The sequence below is a fragment of the Ursus maritimus genome, unplaced genomic scaffold (assembly GCF_017311325.1).
Source record: "Ursus maritimus isolate PB19 unplaced genomic scaffold, ASM1731132v1 scaffold_2, whole genome shotgun sequence".
Classification (NCBI taxonomy): domain Eukaryota; kingdom Metazoa; phylum Chordata; class Mammalia; order Carnivora; family Ursidae; genus Ursus; species Ursus maritimus.
The window spans coordinates 21,472,921-21,495,440 of NW_024424452.1; the positions used below are offsets into that span (position 1 = coordinate 21,472,921).

The 22,520-nt window shown below is 54.7% G+C and overlaps 1 protein-coding gene across 1 annotated transcript; it reads right to left on the reverse strand.

The window, feature by feature from the left end:
- Positions 1-310: 310 nt before the first annotated feature.
- SCNN1B (sodium channel epithelial 1 subunit beta) lies at positions 311-21,233 on the reverse strand. The gene is made up of 12 exons (XM_008697165.1): positions 20,832-21,233; positions 18,451-18,727; positions 16,006-16,196; positions 8,938-9,041; positions 6,584-6,747; positions 6,203-6,310; positions 4,782-4,899; positions 3,691-3,766; positions 3,360-3,417; positions 2,655-2,716; positions 1,359-1,434; positions 311-1,099 (listed from the first exon to the last, which is right to left on the reverse strand). Exons 1-12 carry the CDS (start codon positions 21,140-21,142, stop codon positions 719-721), a joined length of 1,926 nt encoding a protein of 641 aa, XP_008695387.1. The 5' UTR covers positions 21,143-21,233; the 3' UTR covers positions 311-718.
- Between the last annotated feature and the right edge of the window lie 1,287 nt (positions 21,234-22,520).

The following is a 22,520-nucleotide window of genomic DNA, read 5'->3' on the forward strand; positions in this document are numbered from 1 at the left end:
GCTTGTGTTCCCTCTCTCGCTGTCTGTCTCTATCTCTGTTGAATAAATTAAAAAAAAAAAAAAATCACCTGCATGGGAGCCTTTCTTTGGCCAGGCCCTCACTTTCAAGCCAGTACAGTTGCCCTCCAACTCCTGGAGATGCACCAGCGTATTCCAACTGCCCATCCGACAAAGAACAAAGCTCAGCTCTATGTGTTCTACTTTTATTTTCTAGAACAAATCACAGGTCACCTGGCAGCAGGTCCCCCCACCCCCCACCCCGCCCCTGGGCCTGATGCTCTTCCTGCTCTCCACAGTTGCTGCCCTCACTAAACCCATTCGCAGAGGTCAGCCAAGGTCAGGACGGAAAAGAGTCTGGGGGCAGACAGCACAGCATGCCCGGCTGTTTGTCTCTGGAGCAGACGGTGACTGGCACTCTCACTGGGACAGTGATGCAGGGTCTCTGGAGTCAGGCTGGAGACGTCCCAGCCAAGGATCAGGTCATGTTGGGGGTGTGGGCAGGAACCAAATGAGTACACATTTCCCACATCTGTACCCACAGCGTGACCCTACAGAGCCCTCGGCCTGGGACTGTCCAGGAGCTGCTGGTGTCTCTGTAGAGGAACACAGACTCTGGCCTCGGATACCCATCGTCCTCGCCATTTGGAGAGAGCACCCTGAAGTGAAGCCCGGGGCCATGATCTCGGCTTCTTGGGTCTGAGTTTCAGGCTCCCCGGGTCTAGATGGCATCGCCCTCGCTGTCAGACTCGATGACGTCCAGTGGTTGCAGACGGAGGGAGTCATAGTTGGGAGGTGGGGTGCCCGGGATGGGCAGGGTCTGCTCATCAGGGTAGGTCCCGGGCTCGGGGCCAGGCCTGGCCACATCGGGCTGGAAGCCAAAGTTGGTGTGAGCCTCCACGAGCTCAGCCACGGTGGGCGGTGGGCCAGCATAGCGAGCCTGGACCCGCTTCTGCCGCAGGCTCTTGGCAAAGGCCACCAGCTTGATGATGGTGATCCACACAAAATCGATGACAATCTCTCCGAATTCGATGAGGCACAGCACCGAGCCCCCCATCCAGAAGCCAAACTGGCCGCCCAGGTTTGAGAGCAGCCAAACGATCTGTGGGGAATAAGGGGTAGACAGCCTGGTGGGGGTGGGGGTCAGGCCACAGATTCCTGCCTTGAGCCCTACCTCACGGCTTTGTGGGAGGGGGGCCTGTTGGCCAGGAAGGGGGACAGGGTGGCCATCTCAACCCAGGGAAACCATGTGGGACTCAGGGACCCTCCTAATTCCCCTGTTGGGCTCCGGACCCTCCCCACCCTCAGGGTACAGGGTGGAGGGACAGCAGGGCAGGAGTGTCAGGAATCCCCAGACTAACGTTATTGGCTGCCGACTCCTCAATGGTGCGATAGTTGAATTCTTGGAAGTAGATGTTGAGCTTGACAACTCCCTTCCTGTAGGAGCAGTAAGAAGGGCTGGTGCCCCCTTCCCAGGACACACACATACATACACACACACACACTCACAGGAAAGGCAGCCAAGGGGCTTCCCCAGTCCTCTGGCTTGAGCTTCTCACATGTCCACTCCCAGGAGGGGTGAGGTCCAAGCAAAAGCCCAAAGTGTGGCCCTCCCTGGCCCCTCTGGGCCTTGGGGCCACAAAGAGCATTTCTGCCCAGCATCCTTCCTGGGGGCCCCGAGGACTGGTTCTGATCTCCCCTCTCCCACCTCTGGGGAGCCCAGCCCATACACAGTAGGCTCTGTATAAAGTCCTAAGCCTTGCTCCTTTATTACGGGACCTGGGGCACAGAGAGTTGGGCAAGTGGGCTTTCCCTTTGCACCTAATAGTCCTCAGAAAAGCTATGCTCTCTCACACCTCCAGTCTTCTGCCTGGACATCTTTGCCTCTTATTTGAACAGTTCCTGCTCCTCCTTGGAGAGTTAGCTCAAGTGTCACCTCTCTTTACAGAACTCCCTTATCTCTCAGGTAGATAGCTTCTTCCCTGCTGTGCTCCCAAAGAAGGGCCTTATACAGACTCTCATCACCATAAGCCCTGTTAGCATATTTCTGTCCTCCAAACTGGAGCTTCCCAAGAGTATGGGCCTGTGTCTTTTCTGTGCTCCATTTGTGTTTGTGTTTGATGGATGGAGAGATGGAGGAATGGGTGGAGGATAAGTGGATGGATGGATGAGTGGAAGAATGGATGAGTGGACGATGTGGGGGATGAATGGCTGGATGGGTGAATGGATATAGATGGATGGGAGGAAAATTAGAGGGCTGAAGGATGGATGGATGGATGGATGGATGGATGGATGGATGGATGGATGGATGGATTGTGGGTGGGTGAATGGGTGGGTGGGTGGATGGATGGACGGATAGGTGGGTGGGTGGATGGATGGATGGGTAGAAGGTTGATGGATGGGTGGGTGGGTGGATGGGTAGATGGGTGGATGGACAGGTGACATATGGAAGAACAGGCTCTCCTTTGGGAAGTGGTAGACCCTGAATCCATTTGCTGGCTTCTCTCTCATTCCCAGTGCCTCCTCCTTTAGGCCTCCTCCTGGATCTGACCAGTGTGAGGTGTCTGAGTACCTGTCCTATATCCAAACCCCTCCCTTGAGGCTCTGGTTCCTCCCATTTTCTGCATTCCCCAGCCCCACCCAGACTCTGGGCTCACCTGCTCAAGGTGATATTGGTGCTTTGGTCCCGCTCCTGAGACAGGACGTGGAAAATCCAATCCTGGAATCCAAGAAGGCAGCTGAAAAACATGGCACCTGCGGCACCCCCTCCTAATCCTGGGCTCTGCTACCAGCTGGGGACAGACCACAGCCCTGAAGCTTCCTGAAGCCCCCGGGACTGACCATGTGTTGGCACAGAGAGGAGGAAGGTAATAGTGCACACTGGGTGCTGCTGTGGGGAGAAGGCACTCTGGGCTCCAGGCACTTCCCCCAGAGGCCCAGCCATCCTGCGCCGGGTCTTTCCCACCTCTGGCCCTTGCATGTGCTCTTCCTCTGCCCAGACCCTCTCCCCAGCCCTGCCCAGGCTGGCTCAGCTCATCCTGCAGCTTTCACTCAGATGTCCCCTCTGCAAGGAGGTCTTTTCTGACCACTCTGTCTAGAGTGGTTTTCCCTGGTTACTCTCCACTCATCCTACCATTATCACACTTTAAAATGATCTAACTTCTGTATATTGTCTGTCTCCCCCACTAGAATGTAAGCTCCCCAAGAGCAAAGGGCTGTGCCTGTCTCCTTCACTGCTGTGTCCCCAGCATAGCGCCTTGGGAGACACGGGTGGAGGGACAAACAGACTGCAGACCTGTGCCCAGACCTGTCCCCCAGCCCAAAGGTGGGTGGCCAGGAGCTTGGCTACTCCACCACCTCACCTCAGAGGCCTCAGAAGGCCAGTCGGCCATGGAGATGGTCATCTTGTATTGGGTGTCACTGGAAGAGAGATGACAGCTCTGTGGCTGTCGCTGTCGCTGCCAGCACCACCCCCCACCCCTGCCCCCCAAGTGTCTGTGCCCCCACCCCTGCCCCCCAGTCTCTACACCCTTCACCCCTGCTCTCCAGTCCCCATGCCCCCATCCCCCCACCCCTGCCCCCCCAAGTTTCCGTGCCCCTCTAGTCCCCCCGAGTCCCCACTCCCCCCACCCCTGCCCCTCAAGTCTCCTTGCCTCCCCACCCCTGCCCCCAGTCTCATTGCCCCCCACTTACTTGCAGGACTCCTTGCACATGTTGATGCAGGTCTCCCTCTGGGCCACGCTCATGCTCAGGTGTGAGTAACAGTAGGCTGAACGGGACGGGGGTGGGAGGGAGAGGGGGAGAGACTTGGAGACGGGGTTTCTAGATGTTTTCCTCTCTCCCTTTGAGCCTCAGGCTGCCCCCTGCCCTCCTGGCCATGGCCCTCCAAGGCTGGTGGTTCGGTGGGTGGGGGCGCTGTCTCTGTCCCACCTCTCCTGCCATGGAGGGTCATCCCTTCCCACCCTGCCCCCCACGTCCAGCCATTTCGCCCCAGTCTGGCCTGGGGGAGCCTTGCCCCAAACATCCTAGATTCAGCAGGATGAAAGCAGCTTTCCTTCTGTCATCTCCCCTCAGGGCCGACGGGCAGGGTGATGGGGTCATGCATGAAGGGATGGGTGGTCGAAAGGGATAGTTTTCTTGGCTACATATTTCATTGTTTTTACGAGGTGATGGGACTCTCTCTGCTTCCGACAACATCCATCATGTTTGGACGCCGGGGCTCCTCCTCCTGTGGCTTCAGGCCTCAGACTCTTGGCGGCCACCTCAGTCTCCCTTCCCACCCAGCACCCCACAGGGAGACCCTGTGAGCTTACACACACACACGGACACGCATGCTGAGGCTCCTACGTGTAGCATTGTGGGTGCATGCAGACACACACATATGTGGGCACACGAGCCAGGATGCACAGATGCAAACACTGGAAGCAATCCACGCCCATGTGTGAACACAAGTGCAGACTCGGTCCCAGTGCTCCTGTGCATTAAGACACGAACATACAAATGCCCTCTCCCGTGCGCGCGCGCACACACACACACACACACACACACACACACAAGTGCCCTCGTCAGCAGCTGCATGCCAAGCTCACACATGGGCAGGCATTTACGTGGCACACATACACAGGAGGGAGGGGAGCCTGGGGGAGGAGGGGAGCTGCGGACTGCGGAGGCGCAGGCCTGGCCACATCCCCGGCCCTGCTGAGGACATGGAGCTGTGCCCCGGGCTTTGCAGTCAGAGCCCCAGCTAGCCGGGGCACCAGTGCCCACCCGGGATCCACGCTCACCCCAGTCTGGGAACTCCCGGTTGTTGCAGTATCTCTCCCCATGGGGCAGCGGGTACAGGTAGTGGCCACAGCTGCAGTTCTGGATCATGTGCTCTTGGAAGCAGGAGCGAATACAGGCCTGCAGTAGGAGGGCAGGAGAAGACGGCTGTGACTTCCATGCCCCAGCCCAGCTCCAGGGGTAGGGGCCTGGGGGGAGGTAATGCCGAGGCCCAGGGAGCTGGGGAGTCAGGGGAGGGGTCCCTCCTGCTAAGGAGCTGCGCCTCCTGACACCCACAGCCAGGGTGTGGCTGTCCTTCTCAGTCCCTGGTCCCCGTGGAGGGACTTCCGCCAGACCCAGCTCTCTGAAGATGGCCCTGCCACCTTGCAGGGGCCCTACACAGGATGTGGGGAGGGCTGGCTTGGTCCAAATACTACAGCCACTCTTCGATAGTTCTCATTAACAGGGCTGGCAGTTCTCATTAATGGGTCAGGGTGTAGGGTGCACAGGTCAGCTGGACAGAGTGGGCAGGAGGGTGGGCACAGGGGGGAGGGTCGGATTTCCAGGAACGGAGACAAAAGGGAAGCCCACACCATGCTCAGGGCTCACAGGCACAGAGGCGGGCCCTAGACTTCCCCCTCGTCGTGCCTCAGTTGCCATATCTGCAAAGGCCTCCTGGGCTGGGGAAGAAGTGTCAGCCAGGGGTCGTTTGTCACCTGCGCGGAGGCTTTAGACAGTCCTCTTCACTGCGGCTGGGTCTTGGGACGGGCCCCCCGGGCTGCCCTGGAGGTCATGGTGAGAGGGAAGCCCCAGTTGCAGCAAGGGGGTTCGAGGCCGGATACAAAGAGGGACTTCTCAGGTAAGTTGATGAGGCCTTTGTACTGGGGACTATACACCCCGATTTCCTCATTCCTAGTAATATTATCTACATCTTAGCATCGTTGTGAGGATTAAATGAATCAGTGTATGTAAAGCACCTGCAACGGTGCCTGCCTAGCACATAATGAGCCTGCTCCTCTCCGTATATTAGTACTTAAATAAGTTAATAATAATAACATGCTATTATTAGTATATTAATAAATGCTATTATTGCCCCTTGGGGTGTAGACAGGATCGAAGGATGATATAACACGTGCCAGCCCTTAGCACAGCATCTCTCCCACACAAGGGTTCTTTTTGGGAGACCCCAGAGTGAGATCCAAGGGCATAGCTGCCGAGCGGGGATGCGCAGTGGCCGGCCCCAGGCCCTGGTGGGCATCCAGGCATGGGACTGGCTCTATAGCTCCAAAGGCCACAAAACCCACAAACCACCCTGCGGTCACCCACAAAAATCCAGTACAGCCAGTCCTGCCAGGATCAGTTCCACCAGAGCCCTGAGGCCTTGGGCCTGGTGGATGTGGACTGCCAGGGTCTCCAGTTCCCGAGGCCCGCACTGTCTTCCTACCTGGATAGAGTAAGTCGTGTTGTAGTCGCTGTAGAGGTTTTGCACGGGAACGTCGGAGCCGTTCATGGTGCACTGGCTGTAGGGCTCTCCCTTGCGCTCCAGCTTGTCCTGTGTCCAGAGAGGTTGCTCCTGGAGGCCCTGGTCCCCCCTAGGAAGCCCCTTTGTACCTCCCTCCCAGCAAGCACAGGGGTTAGTGGGGATGCCATAGGCCCCAGTAGGTGTCAGAGTGTGCCCTTCTTTCCCCCACAGCATGGTGGCCCTGCTGGAGGTTCCAGCCAGAAGACGAGGTGGGAATGGACCACGAGGGAGGGCCAGGTCAGCCCTGGGTAGGTGGGCTTCCACCCTTAGCCCCCTCAGGCTGCCCTTGGGCTGCGGCCATACCACCAGCACCCCGATGGATGTCTCTGTCCCTGACATGGCGTAGATGCCCTCATCTTTGATGAAGGGGTAGGACCTCTGCTCGTGGAGCAGCAGCCGGGCACCAGCCGTGGACGTGAGGAAGGGCACATAGTCTTCCTGGCCTATGTCCAGGATCAGCTTCAGGCCTGTGGGAAGGTGGGGCCAAGGGCTGCCTGAATTCGTTCCCGCTTATCCACCTGTCCAGGCCCTCTCCCCACCCAGCCAAGGAGACCTCTAGGGCCCACCCAGGAAGCTGGCTCCACCTTGAGAAAATTGAGACTTCTTGCCTTCTCCAAGGCCCCCTTCCTAGCCCAAGCCACCCTGTCTTCCCCAGCCCCAAAATTGCTTTTCCATGTGGCAGGGGTGCAGGACTGCCCCACCCAAATCACATGGGTCCTCACTCTCTTCATTCAATCTTTGCTGGCTTCCATGCTCCTTCCTGCTGCTGGGCCTTCGCAAATGCTGTTCCCTCAAGAATGCTATTCCCCTACTCTGGAATTATGTGACTGCCTTCACCCCTCACCTAGAACCTCCTGCTGTTCCTTCCAGAAGCCTTTCCTGACTACCAAGACTAGGTCTCCTAGCTCTGGAAATTTTCTCCCAAGTACGTGCCTCACTTATATGACTCTTATTGTCTGTCTTCCTTCCCCACTGGCTGGTTTCCTTCTTGAAGGCAGAGACTAGACCCTGTATCTTATGTACCATAGGGCTATGCTGAGTGGCTAGGACAACAGGCTGGCATCGATCAGGCACCCGCTATGTGCTGAGTGCTGGGCCAAGTGCTTTATTATACATGATCTCACTGGTGCTCACGAGAGCAAAGGTATTATTATAATCCCCATTTTACAGGTGAGCAAACAGGCACAGAGAGGTGGAAGGACTTATCCAGGGTCACCCAGCAAGGAAGGAGCATTGTCGGGGTTCTAACACAGGCAGCTGAGCTCCTTGGTCCTAATCATCTGCCCCTGTGAAGTGAGTTCACTGGCACCTCTGTGATACACAGTGATCTCAGGGGCACAGGGGCTGGGTGAGGGGCGGTCAGCATCCTCTCTGGGCCTCTCTTGACTAATAGCCCTGAGACTTAGAATGACAGCCTGCCTCCTGGAGGCTGGGAAGGTCAGAAGCTGATGGGGAAGTGGAGGAAGGATCTCCGAAGCCATCCGAGGCCACCATGAGTCTTTCCCCAGAGATAGGCCAACACAGTGGCCTCTGTCATCAACCGCTTCCAGCTTCTGTTTACTCCTTCACCCCCTCTCTGTCTCGCTCAAGAACCATGTTGCAATGAGGCTCAGTAAGAGTATGAGCTCTGCCACAGGTCAGCTATGTGCTCTTGGGGAAGTTCTTTAAGCCTTCCAAGAATATTTGGCATATACTGAGCACGTATGACTTGCTAACCACGGTGCTAAGCGGGTGATGGAATTATGTCACAGTGATCCGTGAGGAGTACGTGATAGGCTGTCTTAGGCTCCCGTATACTGTCTTTGAACGGGGAAACCAAGGCTTCCGGAAGTTCAGTCTTGAGCTCAGGCTCACCGGGGGGTCTGTGGTGGAGCTGGGGTTTCCCCCCGGGCCCAGGAGCTTGGGCTTCGATCCCTGAGCTGTACTGCTTCTGAATCCTCACCTTGCTCAGCAGCATAATGGGAGCACTGGTCCCTAGCCCAGGTGTTTACGGGAGCTCTGGAAGGGTGCTAGAGGAGATTTTCAACTTCTAACATTCATGGGCCTGCTTCTGGGCTCCCAGAGAAACTGTAGTTTAATATTTACCACGGTCAAAATGACTCCGTCAAAACCTCAGAGGCTCTATTTCCACCCCGAGCAGCACACACTGTACATCTCCTTTGTTAAAACAAATAACCAAAAAGGAGCATTCCAAACATAAGGAAAAAACAAACAAACCCTGGTTCCTATAAAATTAAAGTCATACAGCCCTGCACGTACTAAAAACATAAGATAAAGTCTGTAACTTTCCGGAACGGCCTTGGTCATGATGATTTGTAATCCTTTCTGTAAAAACCATACATAATCCTGCTCCAAACATTCCATTCCTGGAGCACTTTCTTCCTTGTGAAGACTGTGTATCCCCAGCAGCTCTCCTAACTTGGGCTCAAATAAAACTCTTCCTTTCTTTTTAAATTTTTAAGAGGGGTCGTTCATTTTGCAGGGACAATGGAATGGCTCCCCGCACACAGACCCAACAGTGGCCGCCCCTCCTTGGGCCACCTCCTGTCTAACCCCAGACCTGCCCCCCCACAGCTCATGGTTACCGGGTCTTTTAGCCCCACGTGGTGGGGATTTCAAGCCCCATGGCTCTGGCCCCAGGATGAACCGAGACTTACCGAACTCAGCTCCAGGGTTGGCCGAAGGGAGTGCCTTCTCTGTCATGCCCCAGTTGAAGATGTAGCAGTTGCCATAATCCGGTTGGAAGATGGATGTGAAGTTCCTAAAAGAAACACCATCAGCCAGAGAGCAGGCCCACCCCAGCCGGTGCCTCCCTGACAGACTGCTGTCCAGGACGCAGGGTGGAGGGGAGCCACAGAACCCAGCCAGGTGCACTGGGCAAGCCAGGAACACACACAGAGAGGGAAGTGGCTGACATGGCAGGTCAGAGAGGGGATGAATCAGGAGAGGGTCCCCCCAGAGGCCGAGGAAAGACACAGCTTTATAACAAGGAGTGTGGGACCCTATGCAGGGTCCTCTCTTATGTCCTGTAAATGTTTCCTAAGGAAATAAGTTAACCACCACAAGAAATGCCTCCATAAAGATGCTCGTGATGGGAGCAATGGTATCCTGTAGTTTCAAAGAATTCAGTTTAAAAAAGGACTTTTTTGGATATGGAACATTTCAAACACAAAAAAGTCAAGACAGTGAACTCCACCACCAGCTTCAAGAATCATCACGGCAGGGCCACTAACGAATGCTTCATCTCTACCCGGTCCCATCTCCCTTCCATGTTATTCTCCAGCAAATCTCAGACTTCATGATTTTGTTTGTAAACATTTCCAGGTGTATCTTGAAAAGTAAGAACTCTTTTTTAAATACTGCTATTACCATGTTAAACATAACTAACAAGAATTCCTTAATATTGTTAAATATTCAGTTCAAAGTTCTAACCGTCTCTTACATTTACAATTTATTTGTTTAAATTGGGATCCAAATGAGGTTAATATGTGATTGGTTGATAGGTCTTCCAAGTTTCTTCTAATCTATGGCTCCCTCCATCTGACTTTGTTTTTTTTCTTGTCATATAGCTGTTAAAACAGTTCTGGTTTGACCCAGCTAATCCTTGGAGAGGCACTGAATTGATCAACATTTCGCACCCCGGATGAATGAATGGCTTTGGGCAACACCCACTGGTGGTGGCCAATCCTGCTTGTCTCCTGATGGAAAACCACAGGCTGCCGAGGAGGTGGCTTTGCTAATAAAACATAAAAATCCTCCCCGAACAGGACCAAGCATCTGTCTGTAACCAGCATTTACAGGAAATACTGGAGACAGAGGAACAGGTTCAAAGACACCAAAGAAAAGTCATCCTGCAAAATCCAGACCTTGGGGAATGCAACAGAATAAACACCCCAGTTCCTTCAACAAACACCCCGTGAGAGAGGAAAGGGGAGACAACCTACAGATGAACAGAAACTTTAAAGACTTGGGTCGCAATCACAACATGCTGCCTTTAATTGGATCCTGATTCACACACGCATACGAGCAAAAAGGTAGGACATGAATGAGTATGGACATGATTGGAATTAGTTGATGGTATTGAAGAATTATTGTTAATTTTTTTTTAGGTGGAATAATGGCATTGCGGTTTGGTTTTTTTTTAAAAAAAGTCTTTCTCTCTTGAGGATACATTCTGAGCTCTTTACAGGTGAAAGACCCTGGAGTCTGGGCTTTGCTTGCAGTATGGACAGAGGGGAAGAGAGTCGTGGCTGTGGGATTGGGATGGCACGTCCACGGGAGCTCATCGTGCTCTATTCTGCCTATAGGTGTGTCCTCAGGTCTCTGTAAGGAATAGCTTTACAAAGTCTTCGCATGGTTTTATTTTGTTTTTCTTGTTTTATTAAAAACATAAAGGAAGGGGGCTGAGTGCAGAAACACCCACTGAAATGCAATATTGTCTTCTAAACCCTGGATTTCGAAACATTGACCATGCAACTTTTAGGGGCCCACCTGGTGCTGCATAGTTCTGCGTACATTCTCTCATTTGGTCCTCAGAGGAACCCGGCGAGGTCAGTTGTTATTTGCCCCAATGTTGAGATTAGGAAGCCATTCCCTCCACCTTTGCCCCCCATTCCCCTGCATTGGCAGAATGAGGTGGATCCCTGGGGGGCAGGCTGTGCATCCAAGCTGGGAGCTGACCCTGGGCAGATATGAGTGGCTTACTCCATGTCTGGCTTTCGGTGTCCTCAATAATGAAAGGGAAATCAGGAAGAAATCACATTTCTTCGCCAGTGTTTACTGAGGCAGGTGCTGGGTGGGGGACAACTGAGGTGAACAAGAGAGTCCTGCCCTGGATATTCACCGTGTGGCAGTGGGACCTGGTGTGGTGAGGCACGCGGAGCAGCGTTCTGTCAATGCTCCCCTTCCAGAATGTGCCTCTGGCTTGTCTACCTCTCTCCGTCACTGAGGATCCCCCTGTAACAGGGTTCAAGCCACCAGTGCCCGGCCCTGCGTACTTCCTGCAGGGGCCTCTACTTCCCCTCTGCACAGTGGTAAGGGCGATGGTTTGAACTGTGATTCCAGGGTACACCCCTGCTCGAACCCTCCAGAGGCTCCTTGCTGCTCACAGAAGAAAATGCAAACGCCCTACGTTGCTCTTCTCCCCCTTGTCTGTTACACTCCAGCAGCACTCCGAGATGTTTCCAAATTCAAGGCCCCTGGGTGCCCGGAATATTCTCTGACCAGCTGGCCAAGTAAGGGGCTTCTCCTCATCCTTCAGGATTCACCTGCTGTGAGACCCCCCCCTCACCCCTGCACTCTGCAGGCAAAATCACTTCCCTACCCGGTTACTTGATCAGTTCTGCCTGCTTATTCCCTGATAGCATGTGTCAAAATCGGAAATTATCTTCCTTAGTTAACTGCTTGCTTATCAGCTGCCTGCTGCTTTAGAAGGTAAGCCGAGGGAGGGCCGCTGTCTGTCTTGAGGAAGGAAGCATTTAGAGGCTAAGATCCCACGCCTGGGAGCCAGCCTGCCTAGATTCTAATTTCGGCTTTGTCACTGAGTAGCTGGTGAGCTTGGGCTCTCTGAGCCTGGCCGGGCCCCACCTGTAACGTCGGGATGGTAAGAGCACCTGCCCTACAGGACGACAGGACGAAGGCGACGGTTGGATGGCGAGCATATTGAAATACTCAGCAAGTGCTGGCAGCCACGCTCCCCATGCTGTCCTCTGAGCCTGGCCCGCAGTAGACAGACACTCAGTAAATATTTGTTGGGTAAATTATAATATGTGATAAGTGGATCAACAGAGATAAGCTTGGAGGAGTGACACCTCATTCTCCCAGAGGTGTGTGTGGGGGGGAGTGTGGGTCATGGAAGAGTTCTTGAAGGAGGGGAGGCCTGAGCTGAGACTTTTAAGGGTGGCTAAGAGGCAGGCGAGCAGCCTAGGGGCCAGAAAGGAGAAAGGGCACAGGAGGCCGGGAGCACAGTGCAGGCAAAGGCCCGGAGGGAAGAAATAGCTCTGGGCGGGTGCTCGGGAGTCTACATCCGTGGAGAATCAGGGCTGTGGCCAGAGCAGGGCAAACCAGCTAAAGCCGGGCACTGTTCTGGAGGGAGAGACCCCGCCCCAGGCGTGTGGGGACACACTGTTCCCAAGAAACCTTCTCGGACATCTGCAGCCCAGCAGGAGGAGGCCGTTCAGGGCGCGGCCCGATCCTCTCCTGCCCAGGGCTGTGCTCTCTCTCTGTCTTGCGTGTGTGCCAACTGTTTGCTTGTTGATCACGCTCTTTACCTGGAGAGGCTGCTCCCAGCACCCGCCGACTCTTGCTCCAGAGCCAGGCATTTTCCCAAAGCACCTTCCCCAGATGGGCGTAAGGCCTCTGGCCCAAGACCGGCGCAAACCTCTGGAAAAGACTGAGGCAGAGCATCCTGGCAGGAAGCAGTATAACAGCGGTGGTACTGTGTGGCAGGGGTCGGGAAAGGCTTCCCAGGGAGGAAGCTAGCGAGCCGGTCCCTGAAGCAATAATAATAAGCTGCTGCTGGTTTATATGTGCCTAGATCTTGGTTTCTAAATCCCATTCTCCAATAAAAGGAACCAGAGCTCCTCAGAGAAACGGCTGCTTCTAAGGCTGGGGCATCTTACAGTGCCAGAAAGTAAAGAAGTAGTCAAAAAAAAAAAGAGAGAGAGAGAGAGATGGGGATGTGTCCAAGAGACACAGGAGCCCCACATGAGGAGCTGCTACTGGCCAAAGCTGGAAGAATTTGAGTAAGAAAATAAATAACGTGGGATGGGGTTACAACACAAATATACACAAGCTGGTGCTGGTATAAATGACTGAGTAACATGAACGAACGGAGAAAAGGGAACTCTTCCCCACATAATTCTAAATGGTCTATATTCCTGTCTCCAGGACATCAGGGCTCAACTTCGCGACTTGTTCCGCAAGGAAGGGAAGGCAGGCATCTTGCAATAAAGAGGCCTGCCCCCCTCAGTCCCTTAACCAAGTGAGGAAGGTCAACATGCTGGGTGGTGTCCCTCCCGACATATGCTGTGATGAGGAGGACACCTCACCTTTGTGCCATTCTTCCCCCAAATCCATCTTATATGTATAAGCCCAAATCAAGGACTTTCTGTAACACACCATCTATGTCCTTCCATCCCCACAATAGCCCTATGAGGCCATGTCACAATCCCCATTTTCCAGATGAGAATACTGAGGCCCAGAGAGGCCAAGAAGCGTGACCCACGCAGAGCTGGCATTCAAATCCAGGATGTTTGTCATCAGGGTCCAAATGTGGCTTCTTTTTTTCCTAATTACAGTGGCTGTTTCTTGAGCATGTGCCACATTTGAGGGAGAGAGGATGGAGCCAGAAGGACAGTGAGGAAGCGGGGACATAGTGTTTGGAGCCTGGCGTCGGGAGGGCAGAGAGAGGCACGTGTCCTCTGGCACCGCATCTGACGCTGACTCAGGGAAGCAGGTGACAAAGAACAGGCTTGGGAAAGGTGGGTGGGGAGGGAAGATGATGATCTGGTTTTCTGATGGCCCAGACTGCCAGCTCTGCCACTCACTAGCTGTGTGACCTCAGAGACGTTGCTTAACCTCTCTGGGCCTTGGTTGCATCCTGTGAAATGCAGTGACATAAGAGTACCTTTCTCATGGGCTTGCGGCCAGGGTTAAATTAATTTTATACCTGTGAAGTACTAATCTGACACACCAGCAGGGCTCAATAAATGTTAGCATTATTATTGAATAATGAGTTCCTGATCAAATGTGGGTTTAATGACAATAATAACTATTATTTATTGAGGCCAGCACTACTGTCACATATCACCTCATCCAATACTCAAAATAGCCCCGCAGAGTAGGCATGTTATTACCCCATTTCACAGAAGAGGAAAACCGAGGCCCATTGAGGTTAAACTTGTTTAGGGTCACGCGGCTTGTAAGATAGAGCAAGGATTTGAACCCAGTGGTCTAACCTTGACCCCCTCACTATAGTTACTCCCCAGCCACAGCCACACCACAGAAGTGGCATGGCCGATGCTGGGTGTTTTGCCTGCCCCAGAGCCATCTGTTGCCCCTTCTCTGCTAACAGCTCCTCTGCTTCTCTTTAGGGGACCACTCATTCCTCACTCTCAGTCCCGGTGACCCAGTGGGACCTGCTTTGTGGAGGGTGCCAGCGTGGGAGCTGCCCACGATGAAGCCATGCTCTGTGCACAACACTGATCTTGCAACACCAGGACCCCGCTCAAGGCCCAGGGACCTGACGGTAGATCCCCGCAGACCCTAACAGACCCCTCCCCTTTCCCACCTCACCCACCGCCCAAGGCTCTTCTCACTGAGCAGATGGGCCCCATGCTTGAAGGCAGAGTCTGACCTCTCTCTCTAGTGAGAAGGCAAAGGTGACCGTGCGGATGCGACACGCCAGTCCACCGGCTACCTGCAGCCTTCTGGGAGGGCTGCCAGGAGTGGCGGGCCAGGGGTGCGCTGAGCAAAGGCCACTGGCTGAGAGTGAGGGATTGGCATGCAGCCAGCAGCCAGCCACGCCAATGCCATGGGCTGGACGCGTCCTGTCAGCAGGAGCACCGGCCTGTACTCTTCCGCCTGCGGGCCACATCTTTCCAGTTCACACCACACGGCGGGGTGTGCACCTCTGCCGGCTCAGGGGGCCCTGGATTCCCTGAAACTGCCTGCAGAATGCCTGCCGCTGTGCCTTTGGGGGGACAGAGGGTCCCCGTGGCGTTAAGCAGACTCAGTAGAGCTTCCTGAAGGCTCATGGGTAGAGAGAGCGCAGGGCTCAGGCACCGTCCCCTGGAGGGTGACACCGGAAGCCTGTTACTCATGAGAAGTGGCAGGACCCCGTGGACATCTCCAGGGCCCCAAAGTGCGAGACCGTGGAGCCCCGGACTAACAGGATGCCAGCACATGTGGGCCCTGCACACCCAGAGCTCTGGCCACGAGTCCTGGAGGCCCTGCGGCCGGAGCAGCTTTGCCTGGGCCCAGCTTCCAGGCCGTGGTCCTGCGCCAGAGACGCTAGGGCCCGGGGCTGGGTGTGACAGCAGCAAGGGTGGTGAAGGGGTGGGGGAGAGGCTGGCGACCTGTCGTAAGAGCTGCACAGGCTTTTGGGGTGAACGTTATTCTCACTCTGCCATCCTCTCAACCTTGGGGGTTGTCAGGGATGCCAGAGAACGCTCCCTTCTAAGCTCTGAGCTGAGCCAACTCAGCTCTCCTCCCGGGAAGCCAAGGCGGTGGACGGTCCGGGATGAGAACCAGGGCCGGAGGTGCCGGGGTGCCCGCCCAGACCCCTCAGCCACTGGGTGTTGGAGGCAAACAGCTCACAGCTGCCCCCTCTGCAGCCCCCTTGCCTGGGAAGTGAGGGGACCTTAGCCCATTCTCCTAGGGTGGCCCATGGCCCGTGAGGCACTGATGCTGCAGGGACAAAAGGCTGGCCCCTCAGAAGGACAATCCTGTGGTGTGGCTGATGCTCCCGATGCCCCAGGGATCATGCCTAGACGTCGCCAGAGACCACGGCCTCATTGAGCTCTTTCCTCCTTCCTCATCCCGCTTTCCTTTACAGACGTGTCCTAAAGTGATTCCCTCGTTTGTCATGGGCCCTCCACACATCCCTTCTCAGGCTCTGCCTCCAGGAAATCTGCCTGGAGACACCGAGGCACAGGTCTGTGGCGGCTCAGGGCTGTGACGGTGGGGGTGGGGGGCAGGCCAGGCTGGCCCGGAGCGGCTCTCACCTGTAGCTGCAGGGCTCGGGCCCGAACAGGCAGGCCAGGATCAGCCGCTCGGCGGGGTAGCCCATCTCCACCAGTTCGTGAGTGGGCACCTGAGAGAAGATGTTGGTGGCCTGCAGGAGGTACCACTCTGTCACGGCCTGGGTGGCGCTGGTGAAGTTCCGGAAAGTGCACACGGTCCCGTTGAGGCTGCACTGCGGAGGCCGAGAGGGGTTCTGGTGGGCGCAGGACATGCTGGCAGGGCCCCCTGCCACCGTCCCCAAGGGCCAGCTGCCCTTCCCTGGGCCGCACCTCGGTGCGGTGGAGAATGTGTTCACACTCACGCTTGCAGGGCTCAGGGGCTGTCCCCTCATACACGGCTGCTCGGTCACAAGGTCTCACACACGGTCGCTGGCCACCCCTGTACTAGCCTTATGCATGAGCAAATACACACACGCACACACGTACACATAGACATGCCCACTTCCTGACATCCACAGCCATACAATGTCATGGTCACAGCCACACACACTCATATCCAGACCTTCTTCCCCGCCCACATACCTAGCTGATCCATATTCATGCTCCTGTGGCCACACAGACAGACAGACGCACCCAGACCCTCCAACTTCCCTGACTCCTTTGCTGGCCTCCTCACAGACTTCCAGAGGCAGCTCCCTGGAGGCTGTGTGGACCATGAAGGACTCAAGGCTCAAGGCTCCCTCCCCCTCAGCAGGGGAAGGACCTGGGCCTTGTCAGCCTCACCCCTGTGAGGGGTGCAGGGCCCCCCTCCACTTTACCACAGCCAGCCTACCACGATGCCCAGGTCACCATGCAGACAGCCCTACCGCAGCCCTGGGAATCTGGCCTCAGCCACTCTGCCTCTTTCAGCCCTCTAGTGGGCCTTCCTTCTGGAACCCAGGAGGCCGGGAGGAGCTTCTCCACATTCTGAGACTGCCCTCCCCAGGGCCAGCCTGGGGCACTGTCCTCAGGCCCATTCCTGGAGTTCTCTTCCTCTCTCCTTAGGGAGATGACGATAACACTTAACACTCACTCTGTCCCAGGCTCTGTTCTGAGGATTTTCTATTACTGCATTCGATTTGTACAGTAATCCTACTCCATCATCATGAGGAAACTGAGGCCAGCAGACCCTCCTCCCCACTACACACGCATGCACCCGAGTACACACACACACACACACACACACACACAGCATGCACCGGGCATGCACACACACCCACACAGCATGCACCGAGTGTGTGCACACACACACCCATGCAGCATGCACCGCACGTGCACACACAGGGCCTGACCCCGAGAGCTGGGACAGCCAGCGGGAACAAGCCTGCTTCACAGGTGAGGAGCCGGACACAGGAAGCCGGGTAACTGCACCAAAAACCAGTAGGGCACTGGGTCAGAGCTGGCACGGGGCCTCTGGAGCCTCAGACTGTTTGCTGGTTTTGCGGAGACATAGGGGGAGCCCTGACTCAGTGGAAGTCAGGGGCTTCCTCCTGGGGAGTGTATGGCCGCAGCCCAGGTCCCCAGCCAAGGGTAACCATCCGAATCTAGGGAGGCTGTTAACTATACAGATTTCTAGGCCTGTTCAGCTTCCCCAGGAGTGGGGGCCAGGGATCTGTAAGTTAGGGAGCTCCCTAGACTTAGAGGCACAGACAAGGAAGCCTCTTCCCACTGGCCGGCTGGCGGGCATCCCAGCATCCTGGTGCAGGGCAGTTATGCTCTGGCATCAGATGGCATTGCACACCTGTGGGTTTTCACCTGCCTGATATTTATGCCCCTCGTCTTTTGATAGTAACACTAAATTCCTTCTTCACGAAAGCACCCTTTCCGCCCTCACTGGGTCCACGTGGTATAGACTGACATCACCCCAGCTCTAGGACACATGACCGAGGACTGGCCAATCATGAGAGCCCATTCTCCAGTGCACGGTGATTGGCTGAGAGGTGAGCATGTGACCCAGGACTTTTGCTGGGGCTATGGGAGAACAGGAGTTCTGTTTCTCAGGGGAGAGTGCTGAGCTGATGGGGTGTATGTCTGGCATTGCCAAGACCCTCTGACCCTCTGCTTGGAGAGAGGCTACCAGAGAGTGAGGTCAACTGGGAGAAAAACTGAACAAAAATAGAGAGCGGTAGAGTCCTGATGAGAACATTTGAATGCCTGGATCCAGCCATACCTGAACCCATTCTACCCCTGGAGTTCTCAGTATATGAGCCAGTGAATTCCTTGTTTTGCTTAAGCTAGTGTGACCTGGGTCACTGGCATCCAATAGTGTCTTGACTAATAGACCAGCTCTTTCTATTTAAAAAAGAAAGCTTTCTAAACAGACAAAATGGGCACTGGCTTCCAGCCTGCCTTTCCCCCCAGCAAGACCCAGATTATTAAAGGAAAGGAACTCCCATCAGCCTCCCTGGGTAGGGCCCATTGCTCGATGCCTGCCTGGAGCCCACTTACTAGTCTCATGGCCACTTTGCACCCCTGGGCAGTGCAGGTCCTTCCTGGAGCTGGGCTGCTGCTCGCTGAGCCATTGTGGACGTCCCCAAAGAGATCAAGGACCACTGGGTGGTGTGGGTTCCGCTCATCAATCAGAACCAGCGGCGTGTCGTTCCAGATGGTGAAGTTCAGAGTCCTTGTGGCATTGCTGTAGCTCTGCTCCGGAGCCAGGATTCTCTCCAGGACCGCTTCCATGAGCTCATCCAGATCCTGCAGCAAATGCTTGACTTTGGAATACCTGGGTGGGGAGGGGGCCAGTCAGGGGGGCAAGGGCAGCTGAGGGGCAGAGGGCAGGCGCAGTCGGGGACACCCCTCCCTGCCCCAGCGTGGCTGCCAGCCACCACGTGCGAGGAGAGTGTTCCGCCCAAGCCCCTCTCTACCCACCCACCCAGGCATCCATGCCTCCTTCCACCTACCCGCTCACTTCTTTATCCACCGAGTATGCAGTGAGCGCCTACTAAGTGCTGGGCACTGTGCAAAGCACAGAGGATATAATAGTGAACAAGACACGTGGGCTCCCTATCCTTATGAAGTTCATATTGTAATGAGGAAGACTCTTAACAGCTCCCGGTTCCAACTCTCCAATAGCGACTTTGGGAACAGGAGCTAGTTTCAGGAGGGAGAAGGTGGGTGGGAGTGTGGGGCTGGGCTCCAGCAGCTTCTCTCAGCCCCTGGAGGCCCCCCGTATTGGAAATGGTGACTGGTCAGTCTGGCAGAAATGTGTCCATACCAAGGAGTGTCCCCACCAGGCCCTGTACCCCCGTCGCTCCGGACCTGATTTATCCAAGGCCCTGCCACACAGGACGGTCACCAGGGCCATGTGCATCAGCTCTGGCTGGAGGACAGCCTACAGGAGTGAGTGTCAAAGCCAGGCCACAGACCCATGTCCTGGTACAAAGGGGTAGAGCGGCCCGAGCTGATGTTGGCTTCAGCTGTGGACACCTCCTGTCCCCAGACCATGAAACCAGCCACCTGTGTGTACGCAGCAAGAGGAGGGCTCAGGGAGGGCGGTGGGCTGTGGGGTGGGGGCCGCTAGGATAGCCCAGATCTCCACAGCTGCTGTCAAGCGAGGTGGGTCATGGCCTGCAGTCTGGGTTCGAATCCTGGGATGCTACTTGCTATCCGTGTGACCTTGGGGCAAGTTACCGTCTCCGAGGCTCTGTTCTCTCATCTACAAGATGGGGGGATTAAACTATTTACCCTGGAGGGCTGTCGGGAGGATTCAGTGAGGTAAGGTGGCCACAGTAGCAAGAACTGTGCCTGGCCAGGGTGATGTACTGTGATGACTACGGGTTCTCTGGAGCCCGATAACTAGAAAGAAGGGACTTTCTGATCCCTGGAAATATAATCAGGAAGTATGAATTCCCTTCCAGGACTTTCTTTTGGACAAGAATGTTCCCTGTGACTAACCCACACCGGCCCTCCCTGCAGTTCCTTGAAAGCACCAGACTCTGTCTCGTCCCCTCGTCACAGGGCCTCAGCAGCTGTCCTGCACTTGGGCCACTCTGCATCCCGCCTAGCTCTCTTCTGCTCATGCCTTGGGGTGTTCTCCTCTAACCCCCTGCCTCTCCTCAACTCTGGCTAGGTCGGGTCCCCAACGTGTCCCTTTCAGGGGCCGTGCCATTATGTGGTTGAACGGTGGCAATTCTGGAGTCAGATCAGGTCTGGGTTCCGATGCCACAGTTGTTCGCTGTGTGTCTCTGGGCAAGTTCCTCACTTATCTGAATCTCCATAAATTGGAGTTAATACAGTCGTGCCCACCCCTAGGGTGGTTGTGTGGATTAGAATTACGTAAATTAACCGAAAAGCACTCCACATACTGCCTGGCAATTCATCAGCACTTGATGTACCATTCCTATATATTTTTTTATCATCATGATTATAATTAATTCAAACTTACAACTCCGTGATCAAGAGTTTCATGCTCTAGACTGAGCCAGCTGGGCGTCCCTAGTCCTCTTTAAGCCTAGGAAGTTTATGAATTGTGAATGGTACTTGCTACAAAGGGATGATGCAAACAGGGAAAGAAAGAGAGAAGGAGAAAAAAGAGGGAAGGGGAGGAAGGAAGGAAAGAAAAGGAATACGGAGAGAAGGGAAGGAAGGAGAGAGTGAAGGGGAGAAGGAGGGAGAGCGACAAAAAGGGGGGAGGCAGGAAGGGGGAGAGAAGGAGGGAGGGAAAGATGGGGCAGGAAGGGAGAGGGGGGATGGAGGGAGGGAGGGGCAGGGAAAGAGGGAGGGAGGGAGTGTAGGAGAGGTGAGAGGAAGTGGGGGGAGTTAGGAAGGGGGTGGGAGAGAGGGAGGGAGGCAGGGAGAGCCAGCCTAGCACTCCAGGGACCACCTACTGGAAAGGGCTGGCATTGCAGATGGTGACAGCGGGGAAGTCCATGGTCTTGAAGCCGACGGAGAGGGACACGCTGACCTCCCAGCTCAAGTAGGTCTTGATGAAGACGCTCCACTGCCAGCAGACCAGGGAGGTGAAGAGCAGCGTGATCAGGAACCACATGGCCTTCTTCTTGGGCCCCTCGCAGATGATGCGCTTGGGGCCATGGGTGTTGGTGTTGTTACAGTACCACACCAGCAGCTCCTTGTACGTGTAGCCCGGGCCCTTCTGCAGCCGGTGCAGGCACTTTACCAGGTACTTCTTCATGTGCATCGTGGCGCCTGTGCGGAGACACCCGCAAGTCAGATCCAGCACCGGTCCTGGTCCTGCTGCTCATCCTTCCCTCCCCTGCTTGCTCCCTGCTCCTTTCCCTTCCTCCCCCCCACTTTCCTAGCCCTCCCTCCCCTCCCGTCCCTCCCTGCTTCTCCCCCTTCTCTCCCTGTCCTCCTTCCCCATCCCTTCCTTCCGTCCTTCCCTCCCTCTCCCCCTTCTCTCCCTCCTTCCCTTCCTGCCATCTATCCTCCACCCATCCAACCAACCAAAAAGCATTTACTGAATGCCTACTGTATGCCAGCTACTGAATTAGTCCCTCTGGACTCAATGATGGGCAAAACAAACAAGGGTTCTGCGCTCTGGGAATTTTTAGCCTAGTGGACAATTTCCTTAAATTCTCAACTCCTTAGGTATTCCATCTGTAGAATGGGGATCACTGTACCTCAGTTACAGAATTGCTGAGAGGGTGAAACGAGGTGATGTGCAAACATGCTAAACACAGTGCCTAGCTCAGACTACATGCCCACTACGTCAGCTCCCTTTGTCTAATTTTATTTTATTATTTTTTATCTATTTTATTTATTTATTTATTTATTTATTTATTTATTTATTTAAACGATTGAGTGAGACAGGGTGAAACGAGGTGATGTGCAAACATGCTAAACACAGTGCCTAGCTCAGACTACATGCCCACTACGTCAGCTCCCTTTGTCTAATTTTATTTTATTATTTTTTATCTATTTTATTATTTATTTATTTATTTATTTATTTATTTATTTATTTAAACGATTTTATTTATTTATTTGACAGAGAGAGAGAGACAGCCAGCGAGAGGGAACACAAGCAGGGGGAGTGGGAAAGGAAGAAGCAGGCTCCCAGTGGAGGATGGAGCCGGATGTGGGGCTCGATCCCAGGACTCTGGGATCACGCCCTCAGCTGAAGGCAGATGCTTAACGACTGAGCCACCCAGGTGCCCCTCTATTTTATTTTTAATTAATTTTTTAGAGAGAGAGGGCATGGGGGAGTGGGAGAGAGAATCTCAGGCAGGCTTCAGATCGACGTGGAGCTCGATCTCACAACCCTGAGACCATGACCTGAGCCGAAATCAAGAGTCCAACGCTTAATCGACAGAGCTACCCAGGCGCCCCATCAGGTACCTTTATTACAAGCTATTGGCAGGCGAGACAGATGTTCATCAAATAATCCATCCAAAACGCGTAGTTACGAAACATGGTAGGAAGGGTTGGGACCCTGGGCTCTGAGGTCGCAGAGGCAGTAAAGGGCGGTGGGGAAAAGCCAGGACTCTGGAGCTGAAATGGCTGCTTTGAATCTCAGCCCCGCCACTTTCTAACTGTGTGACTTTGAGCCCATCACTGTC

Excerpts from the sequence above, each read along its gene's own strand:
- SCNN1B (XM_008697165.1), bottom strand. The coding sequence starts at position 21,142 with ATGCACATGAAGAAGTACCTGGTAAAGTGCCTGCACCGGCTGCAGAAG. Across the intron at positions 16,197-18,450 it reads GCAAAGTGGCCATGAGACTA|TGCAGCCTCAACGGGACCGT; the intron begins GTAAGTGGGCTC and ends CGGCCTCCGCAG. Across the intron at positions 4,900-6,202 it reads ACACGACTTACTCTATCCAG|GCCTGTATTCGCTCCTGCTT; the intron begins GTAGGAAGACAG and ends CTCCTACTGCAG.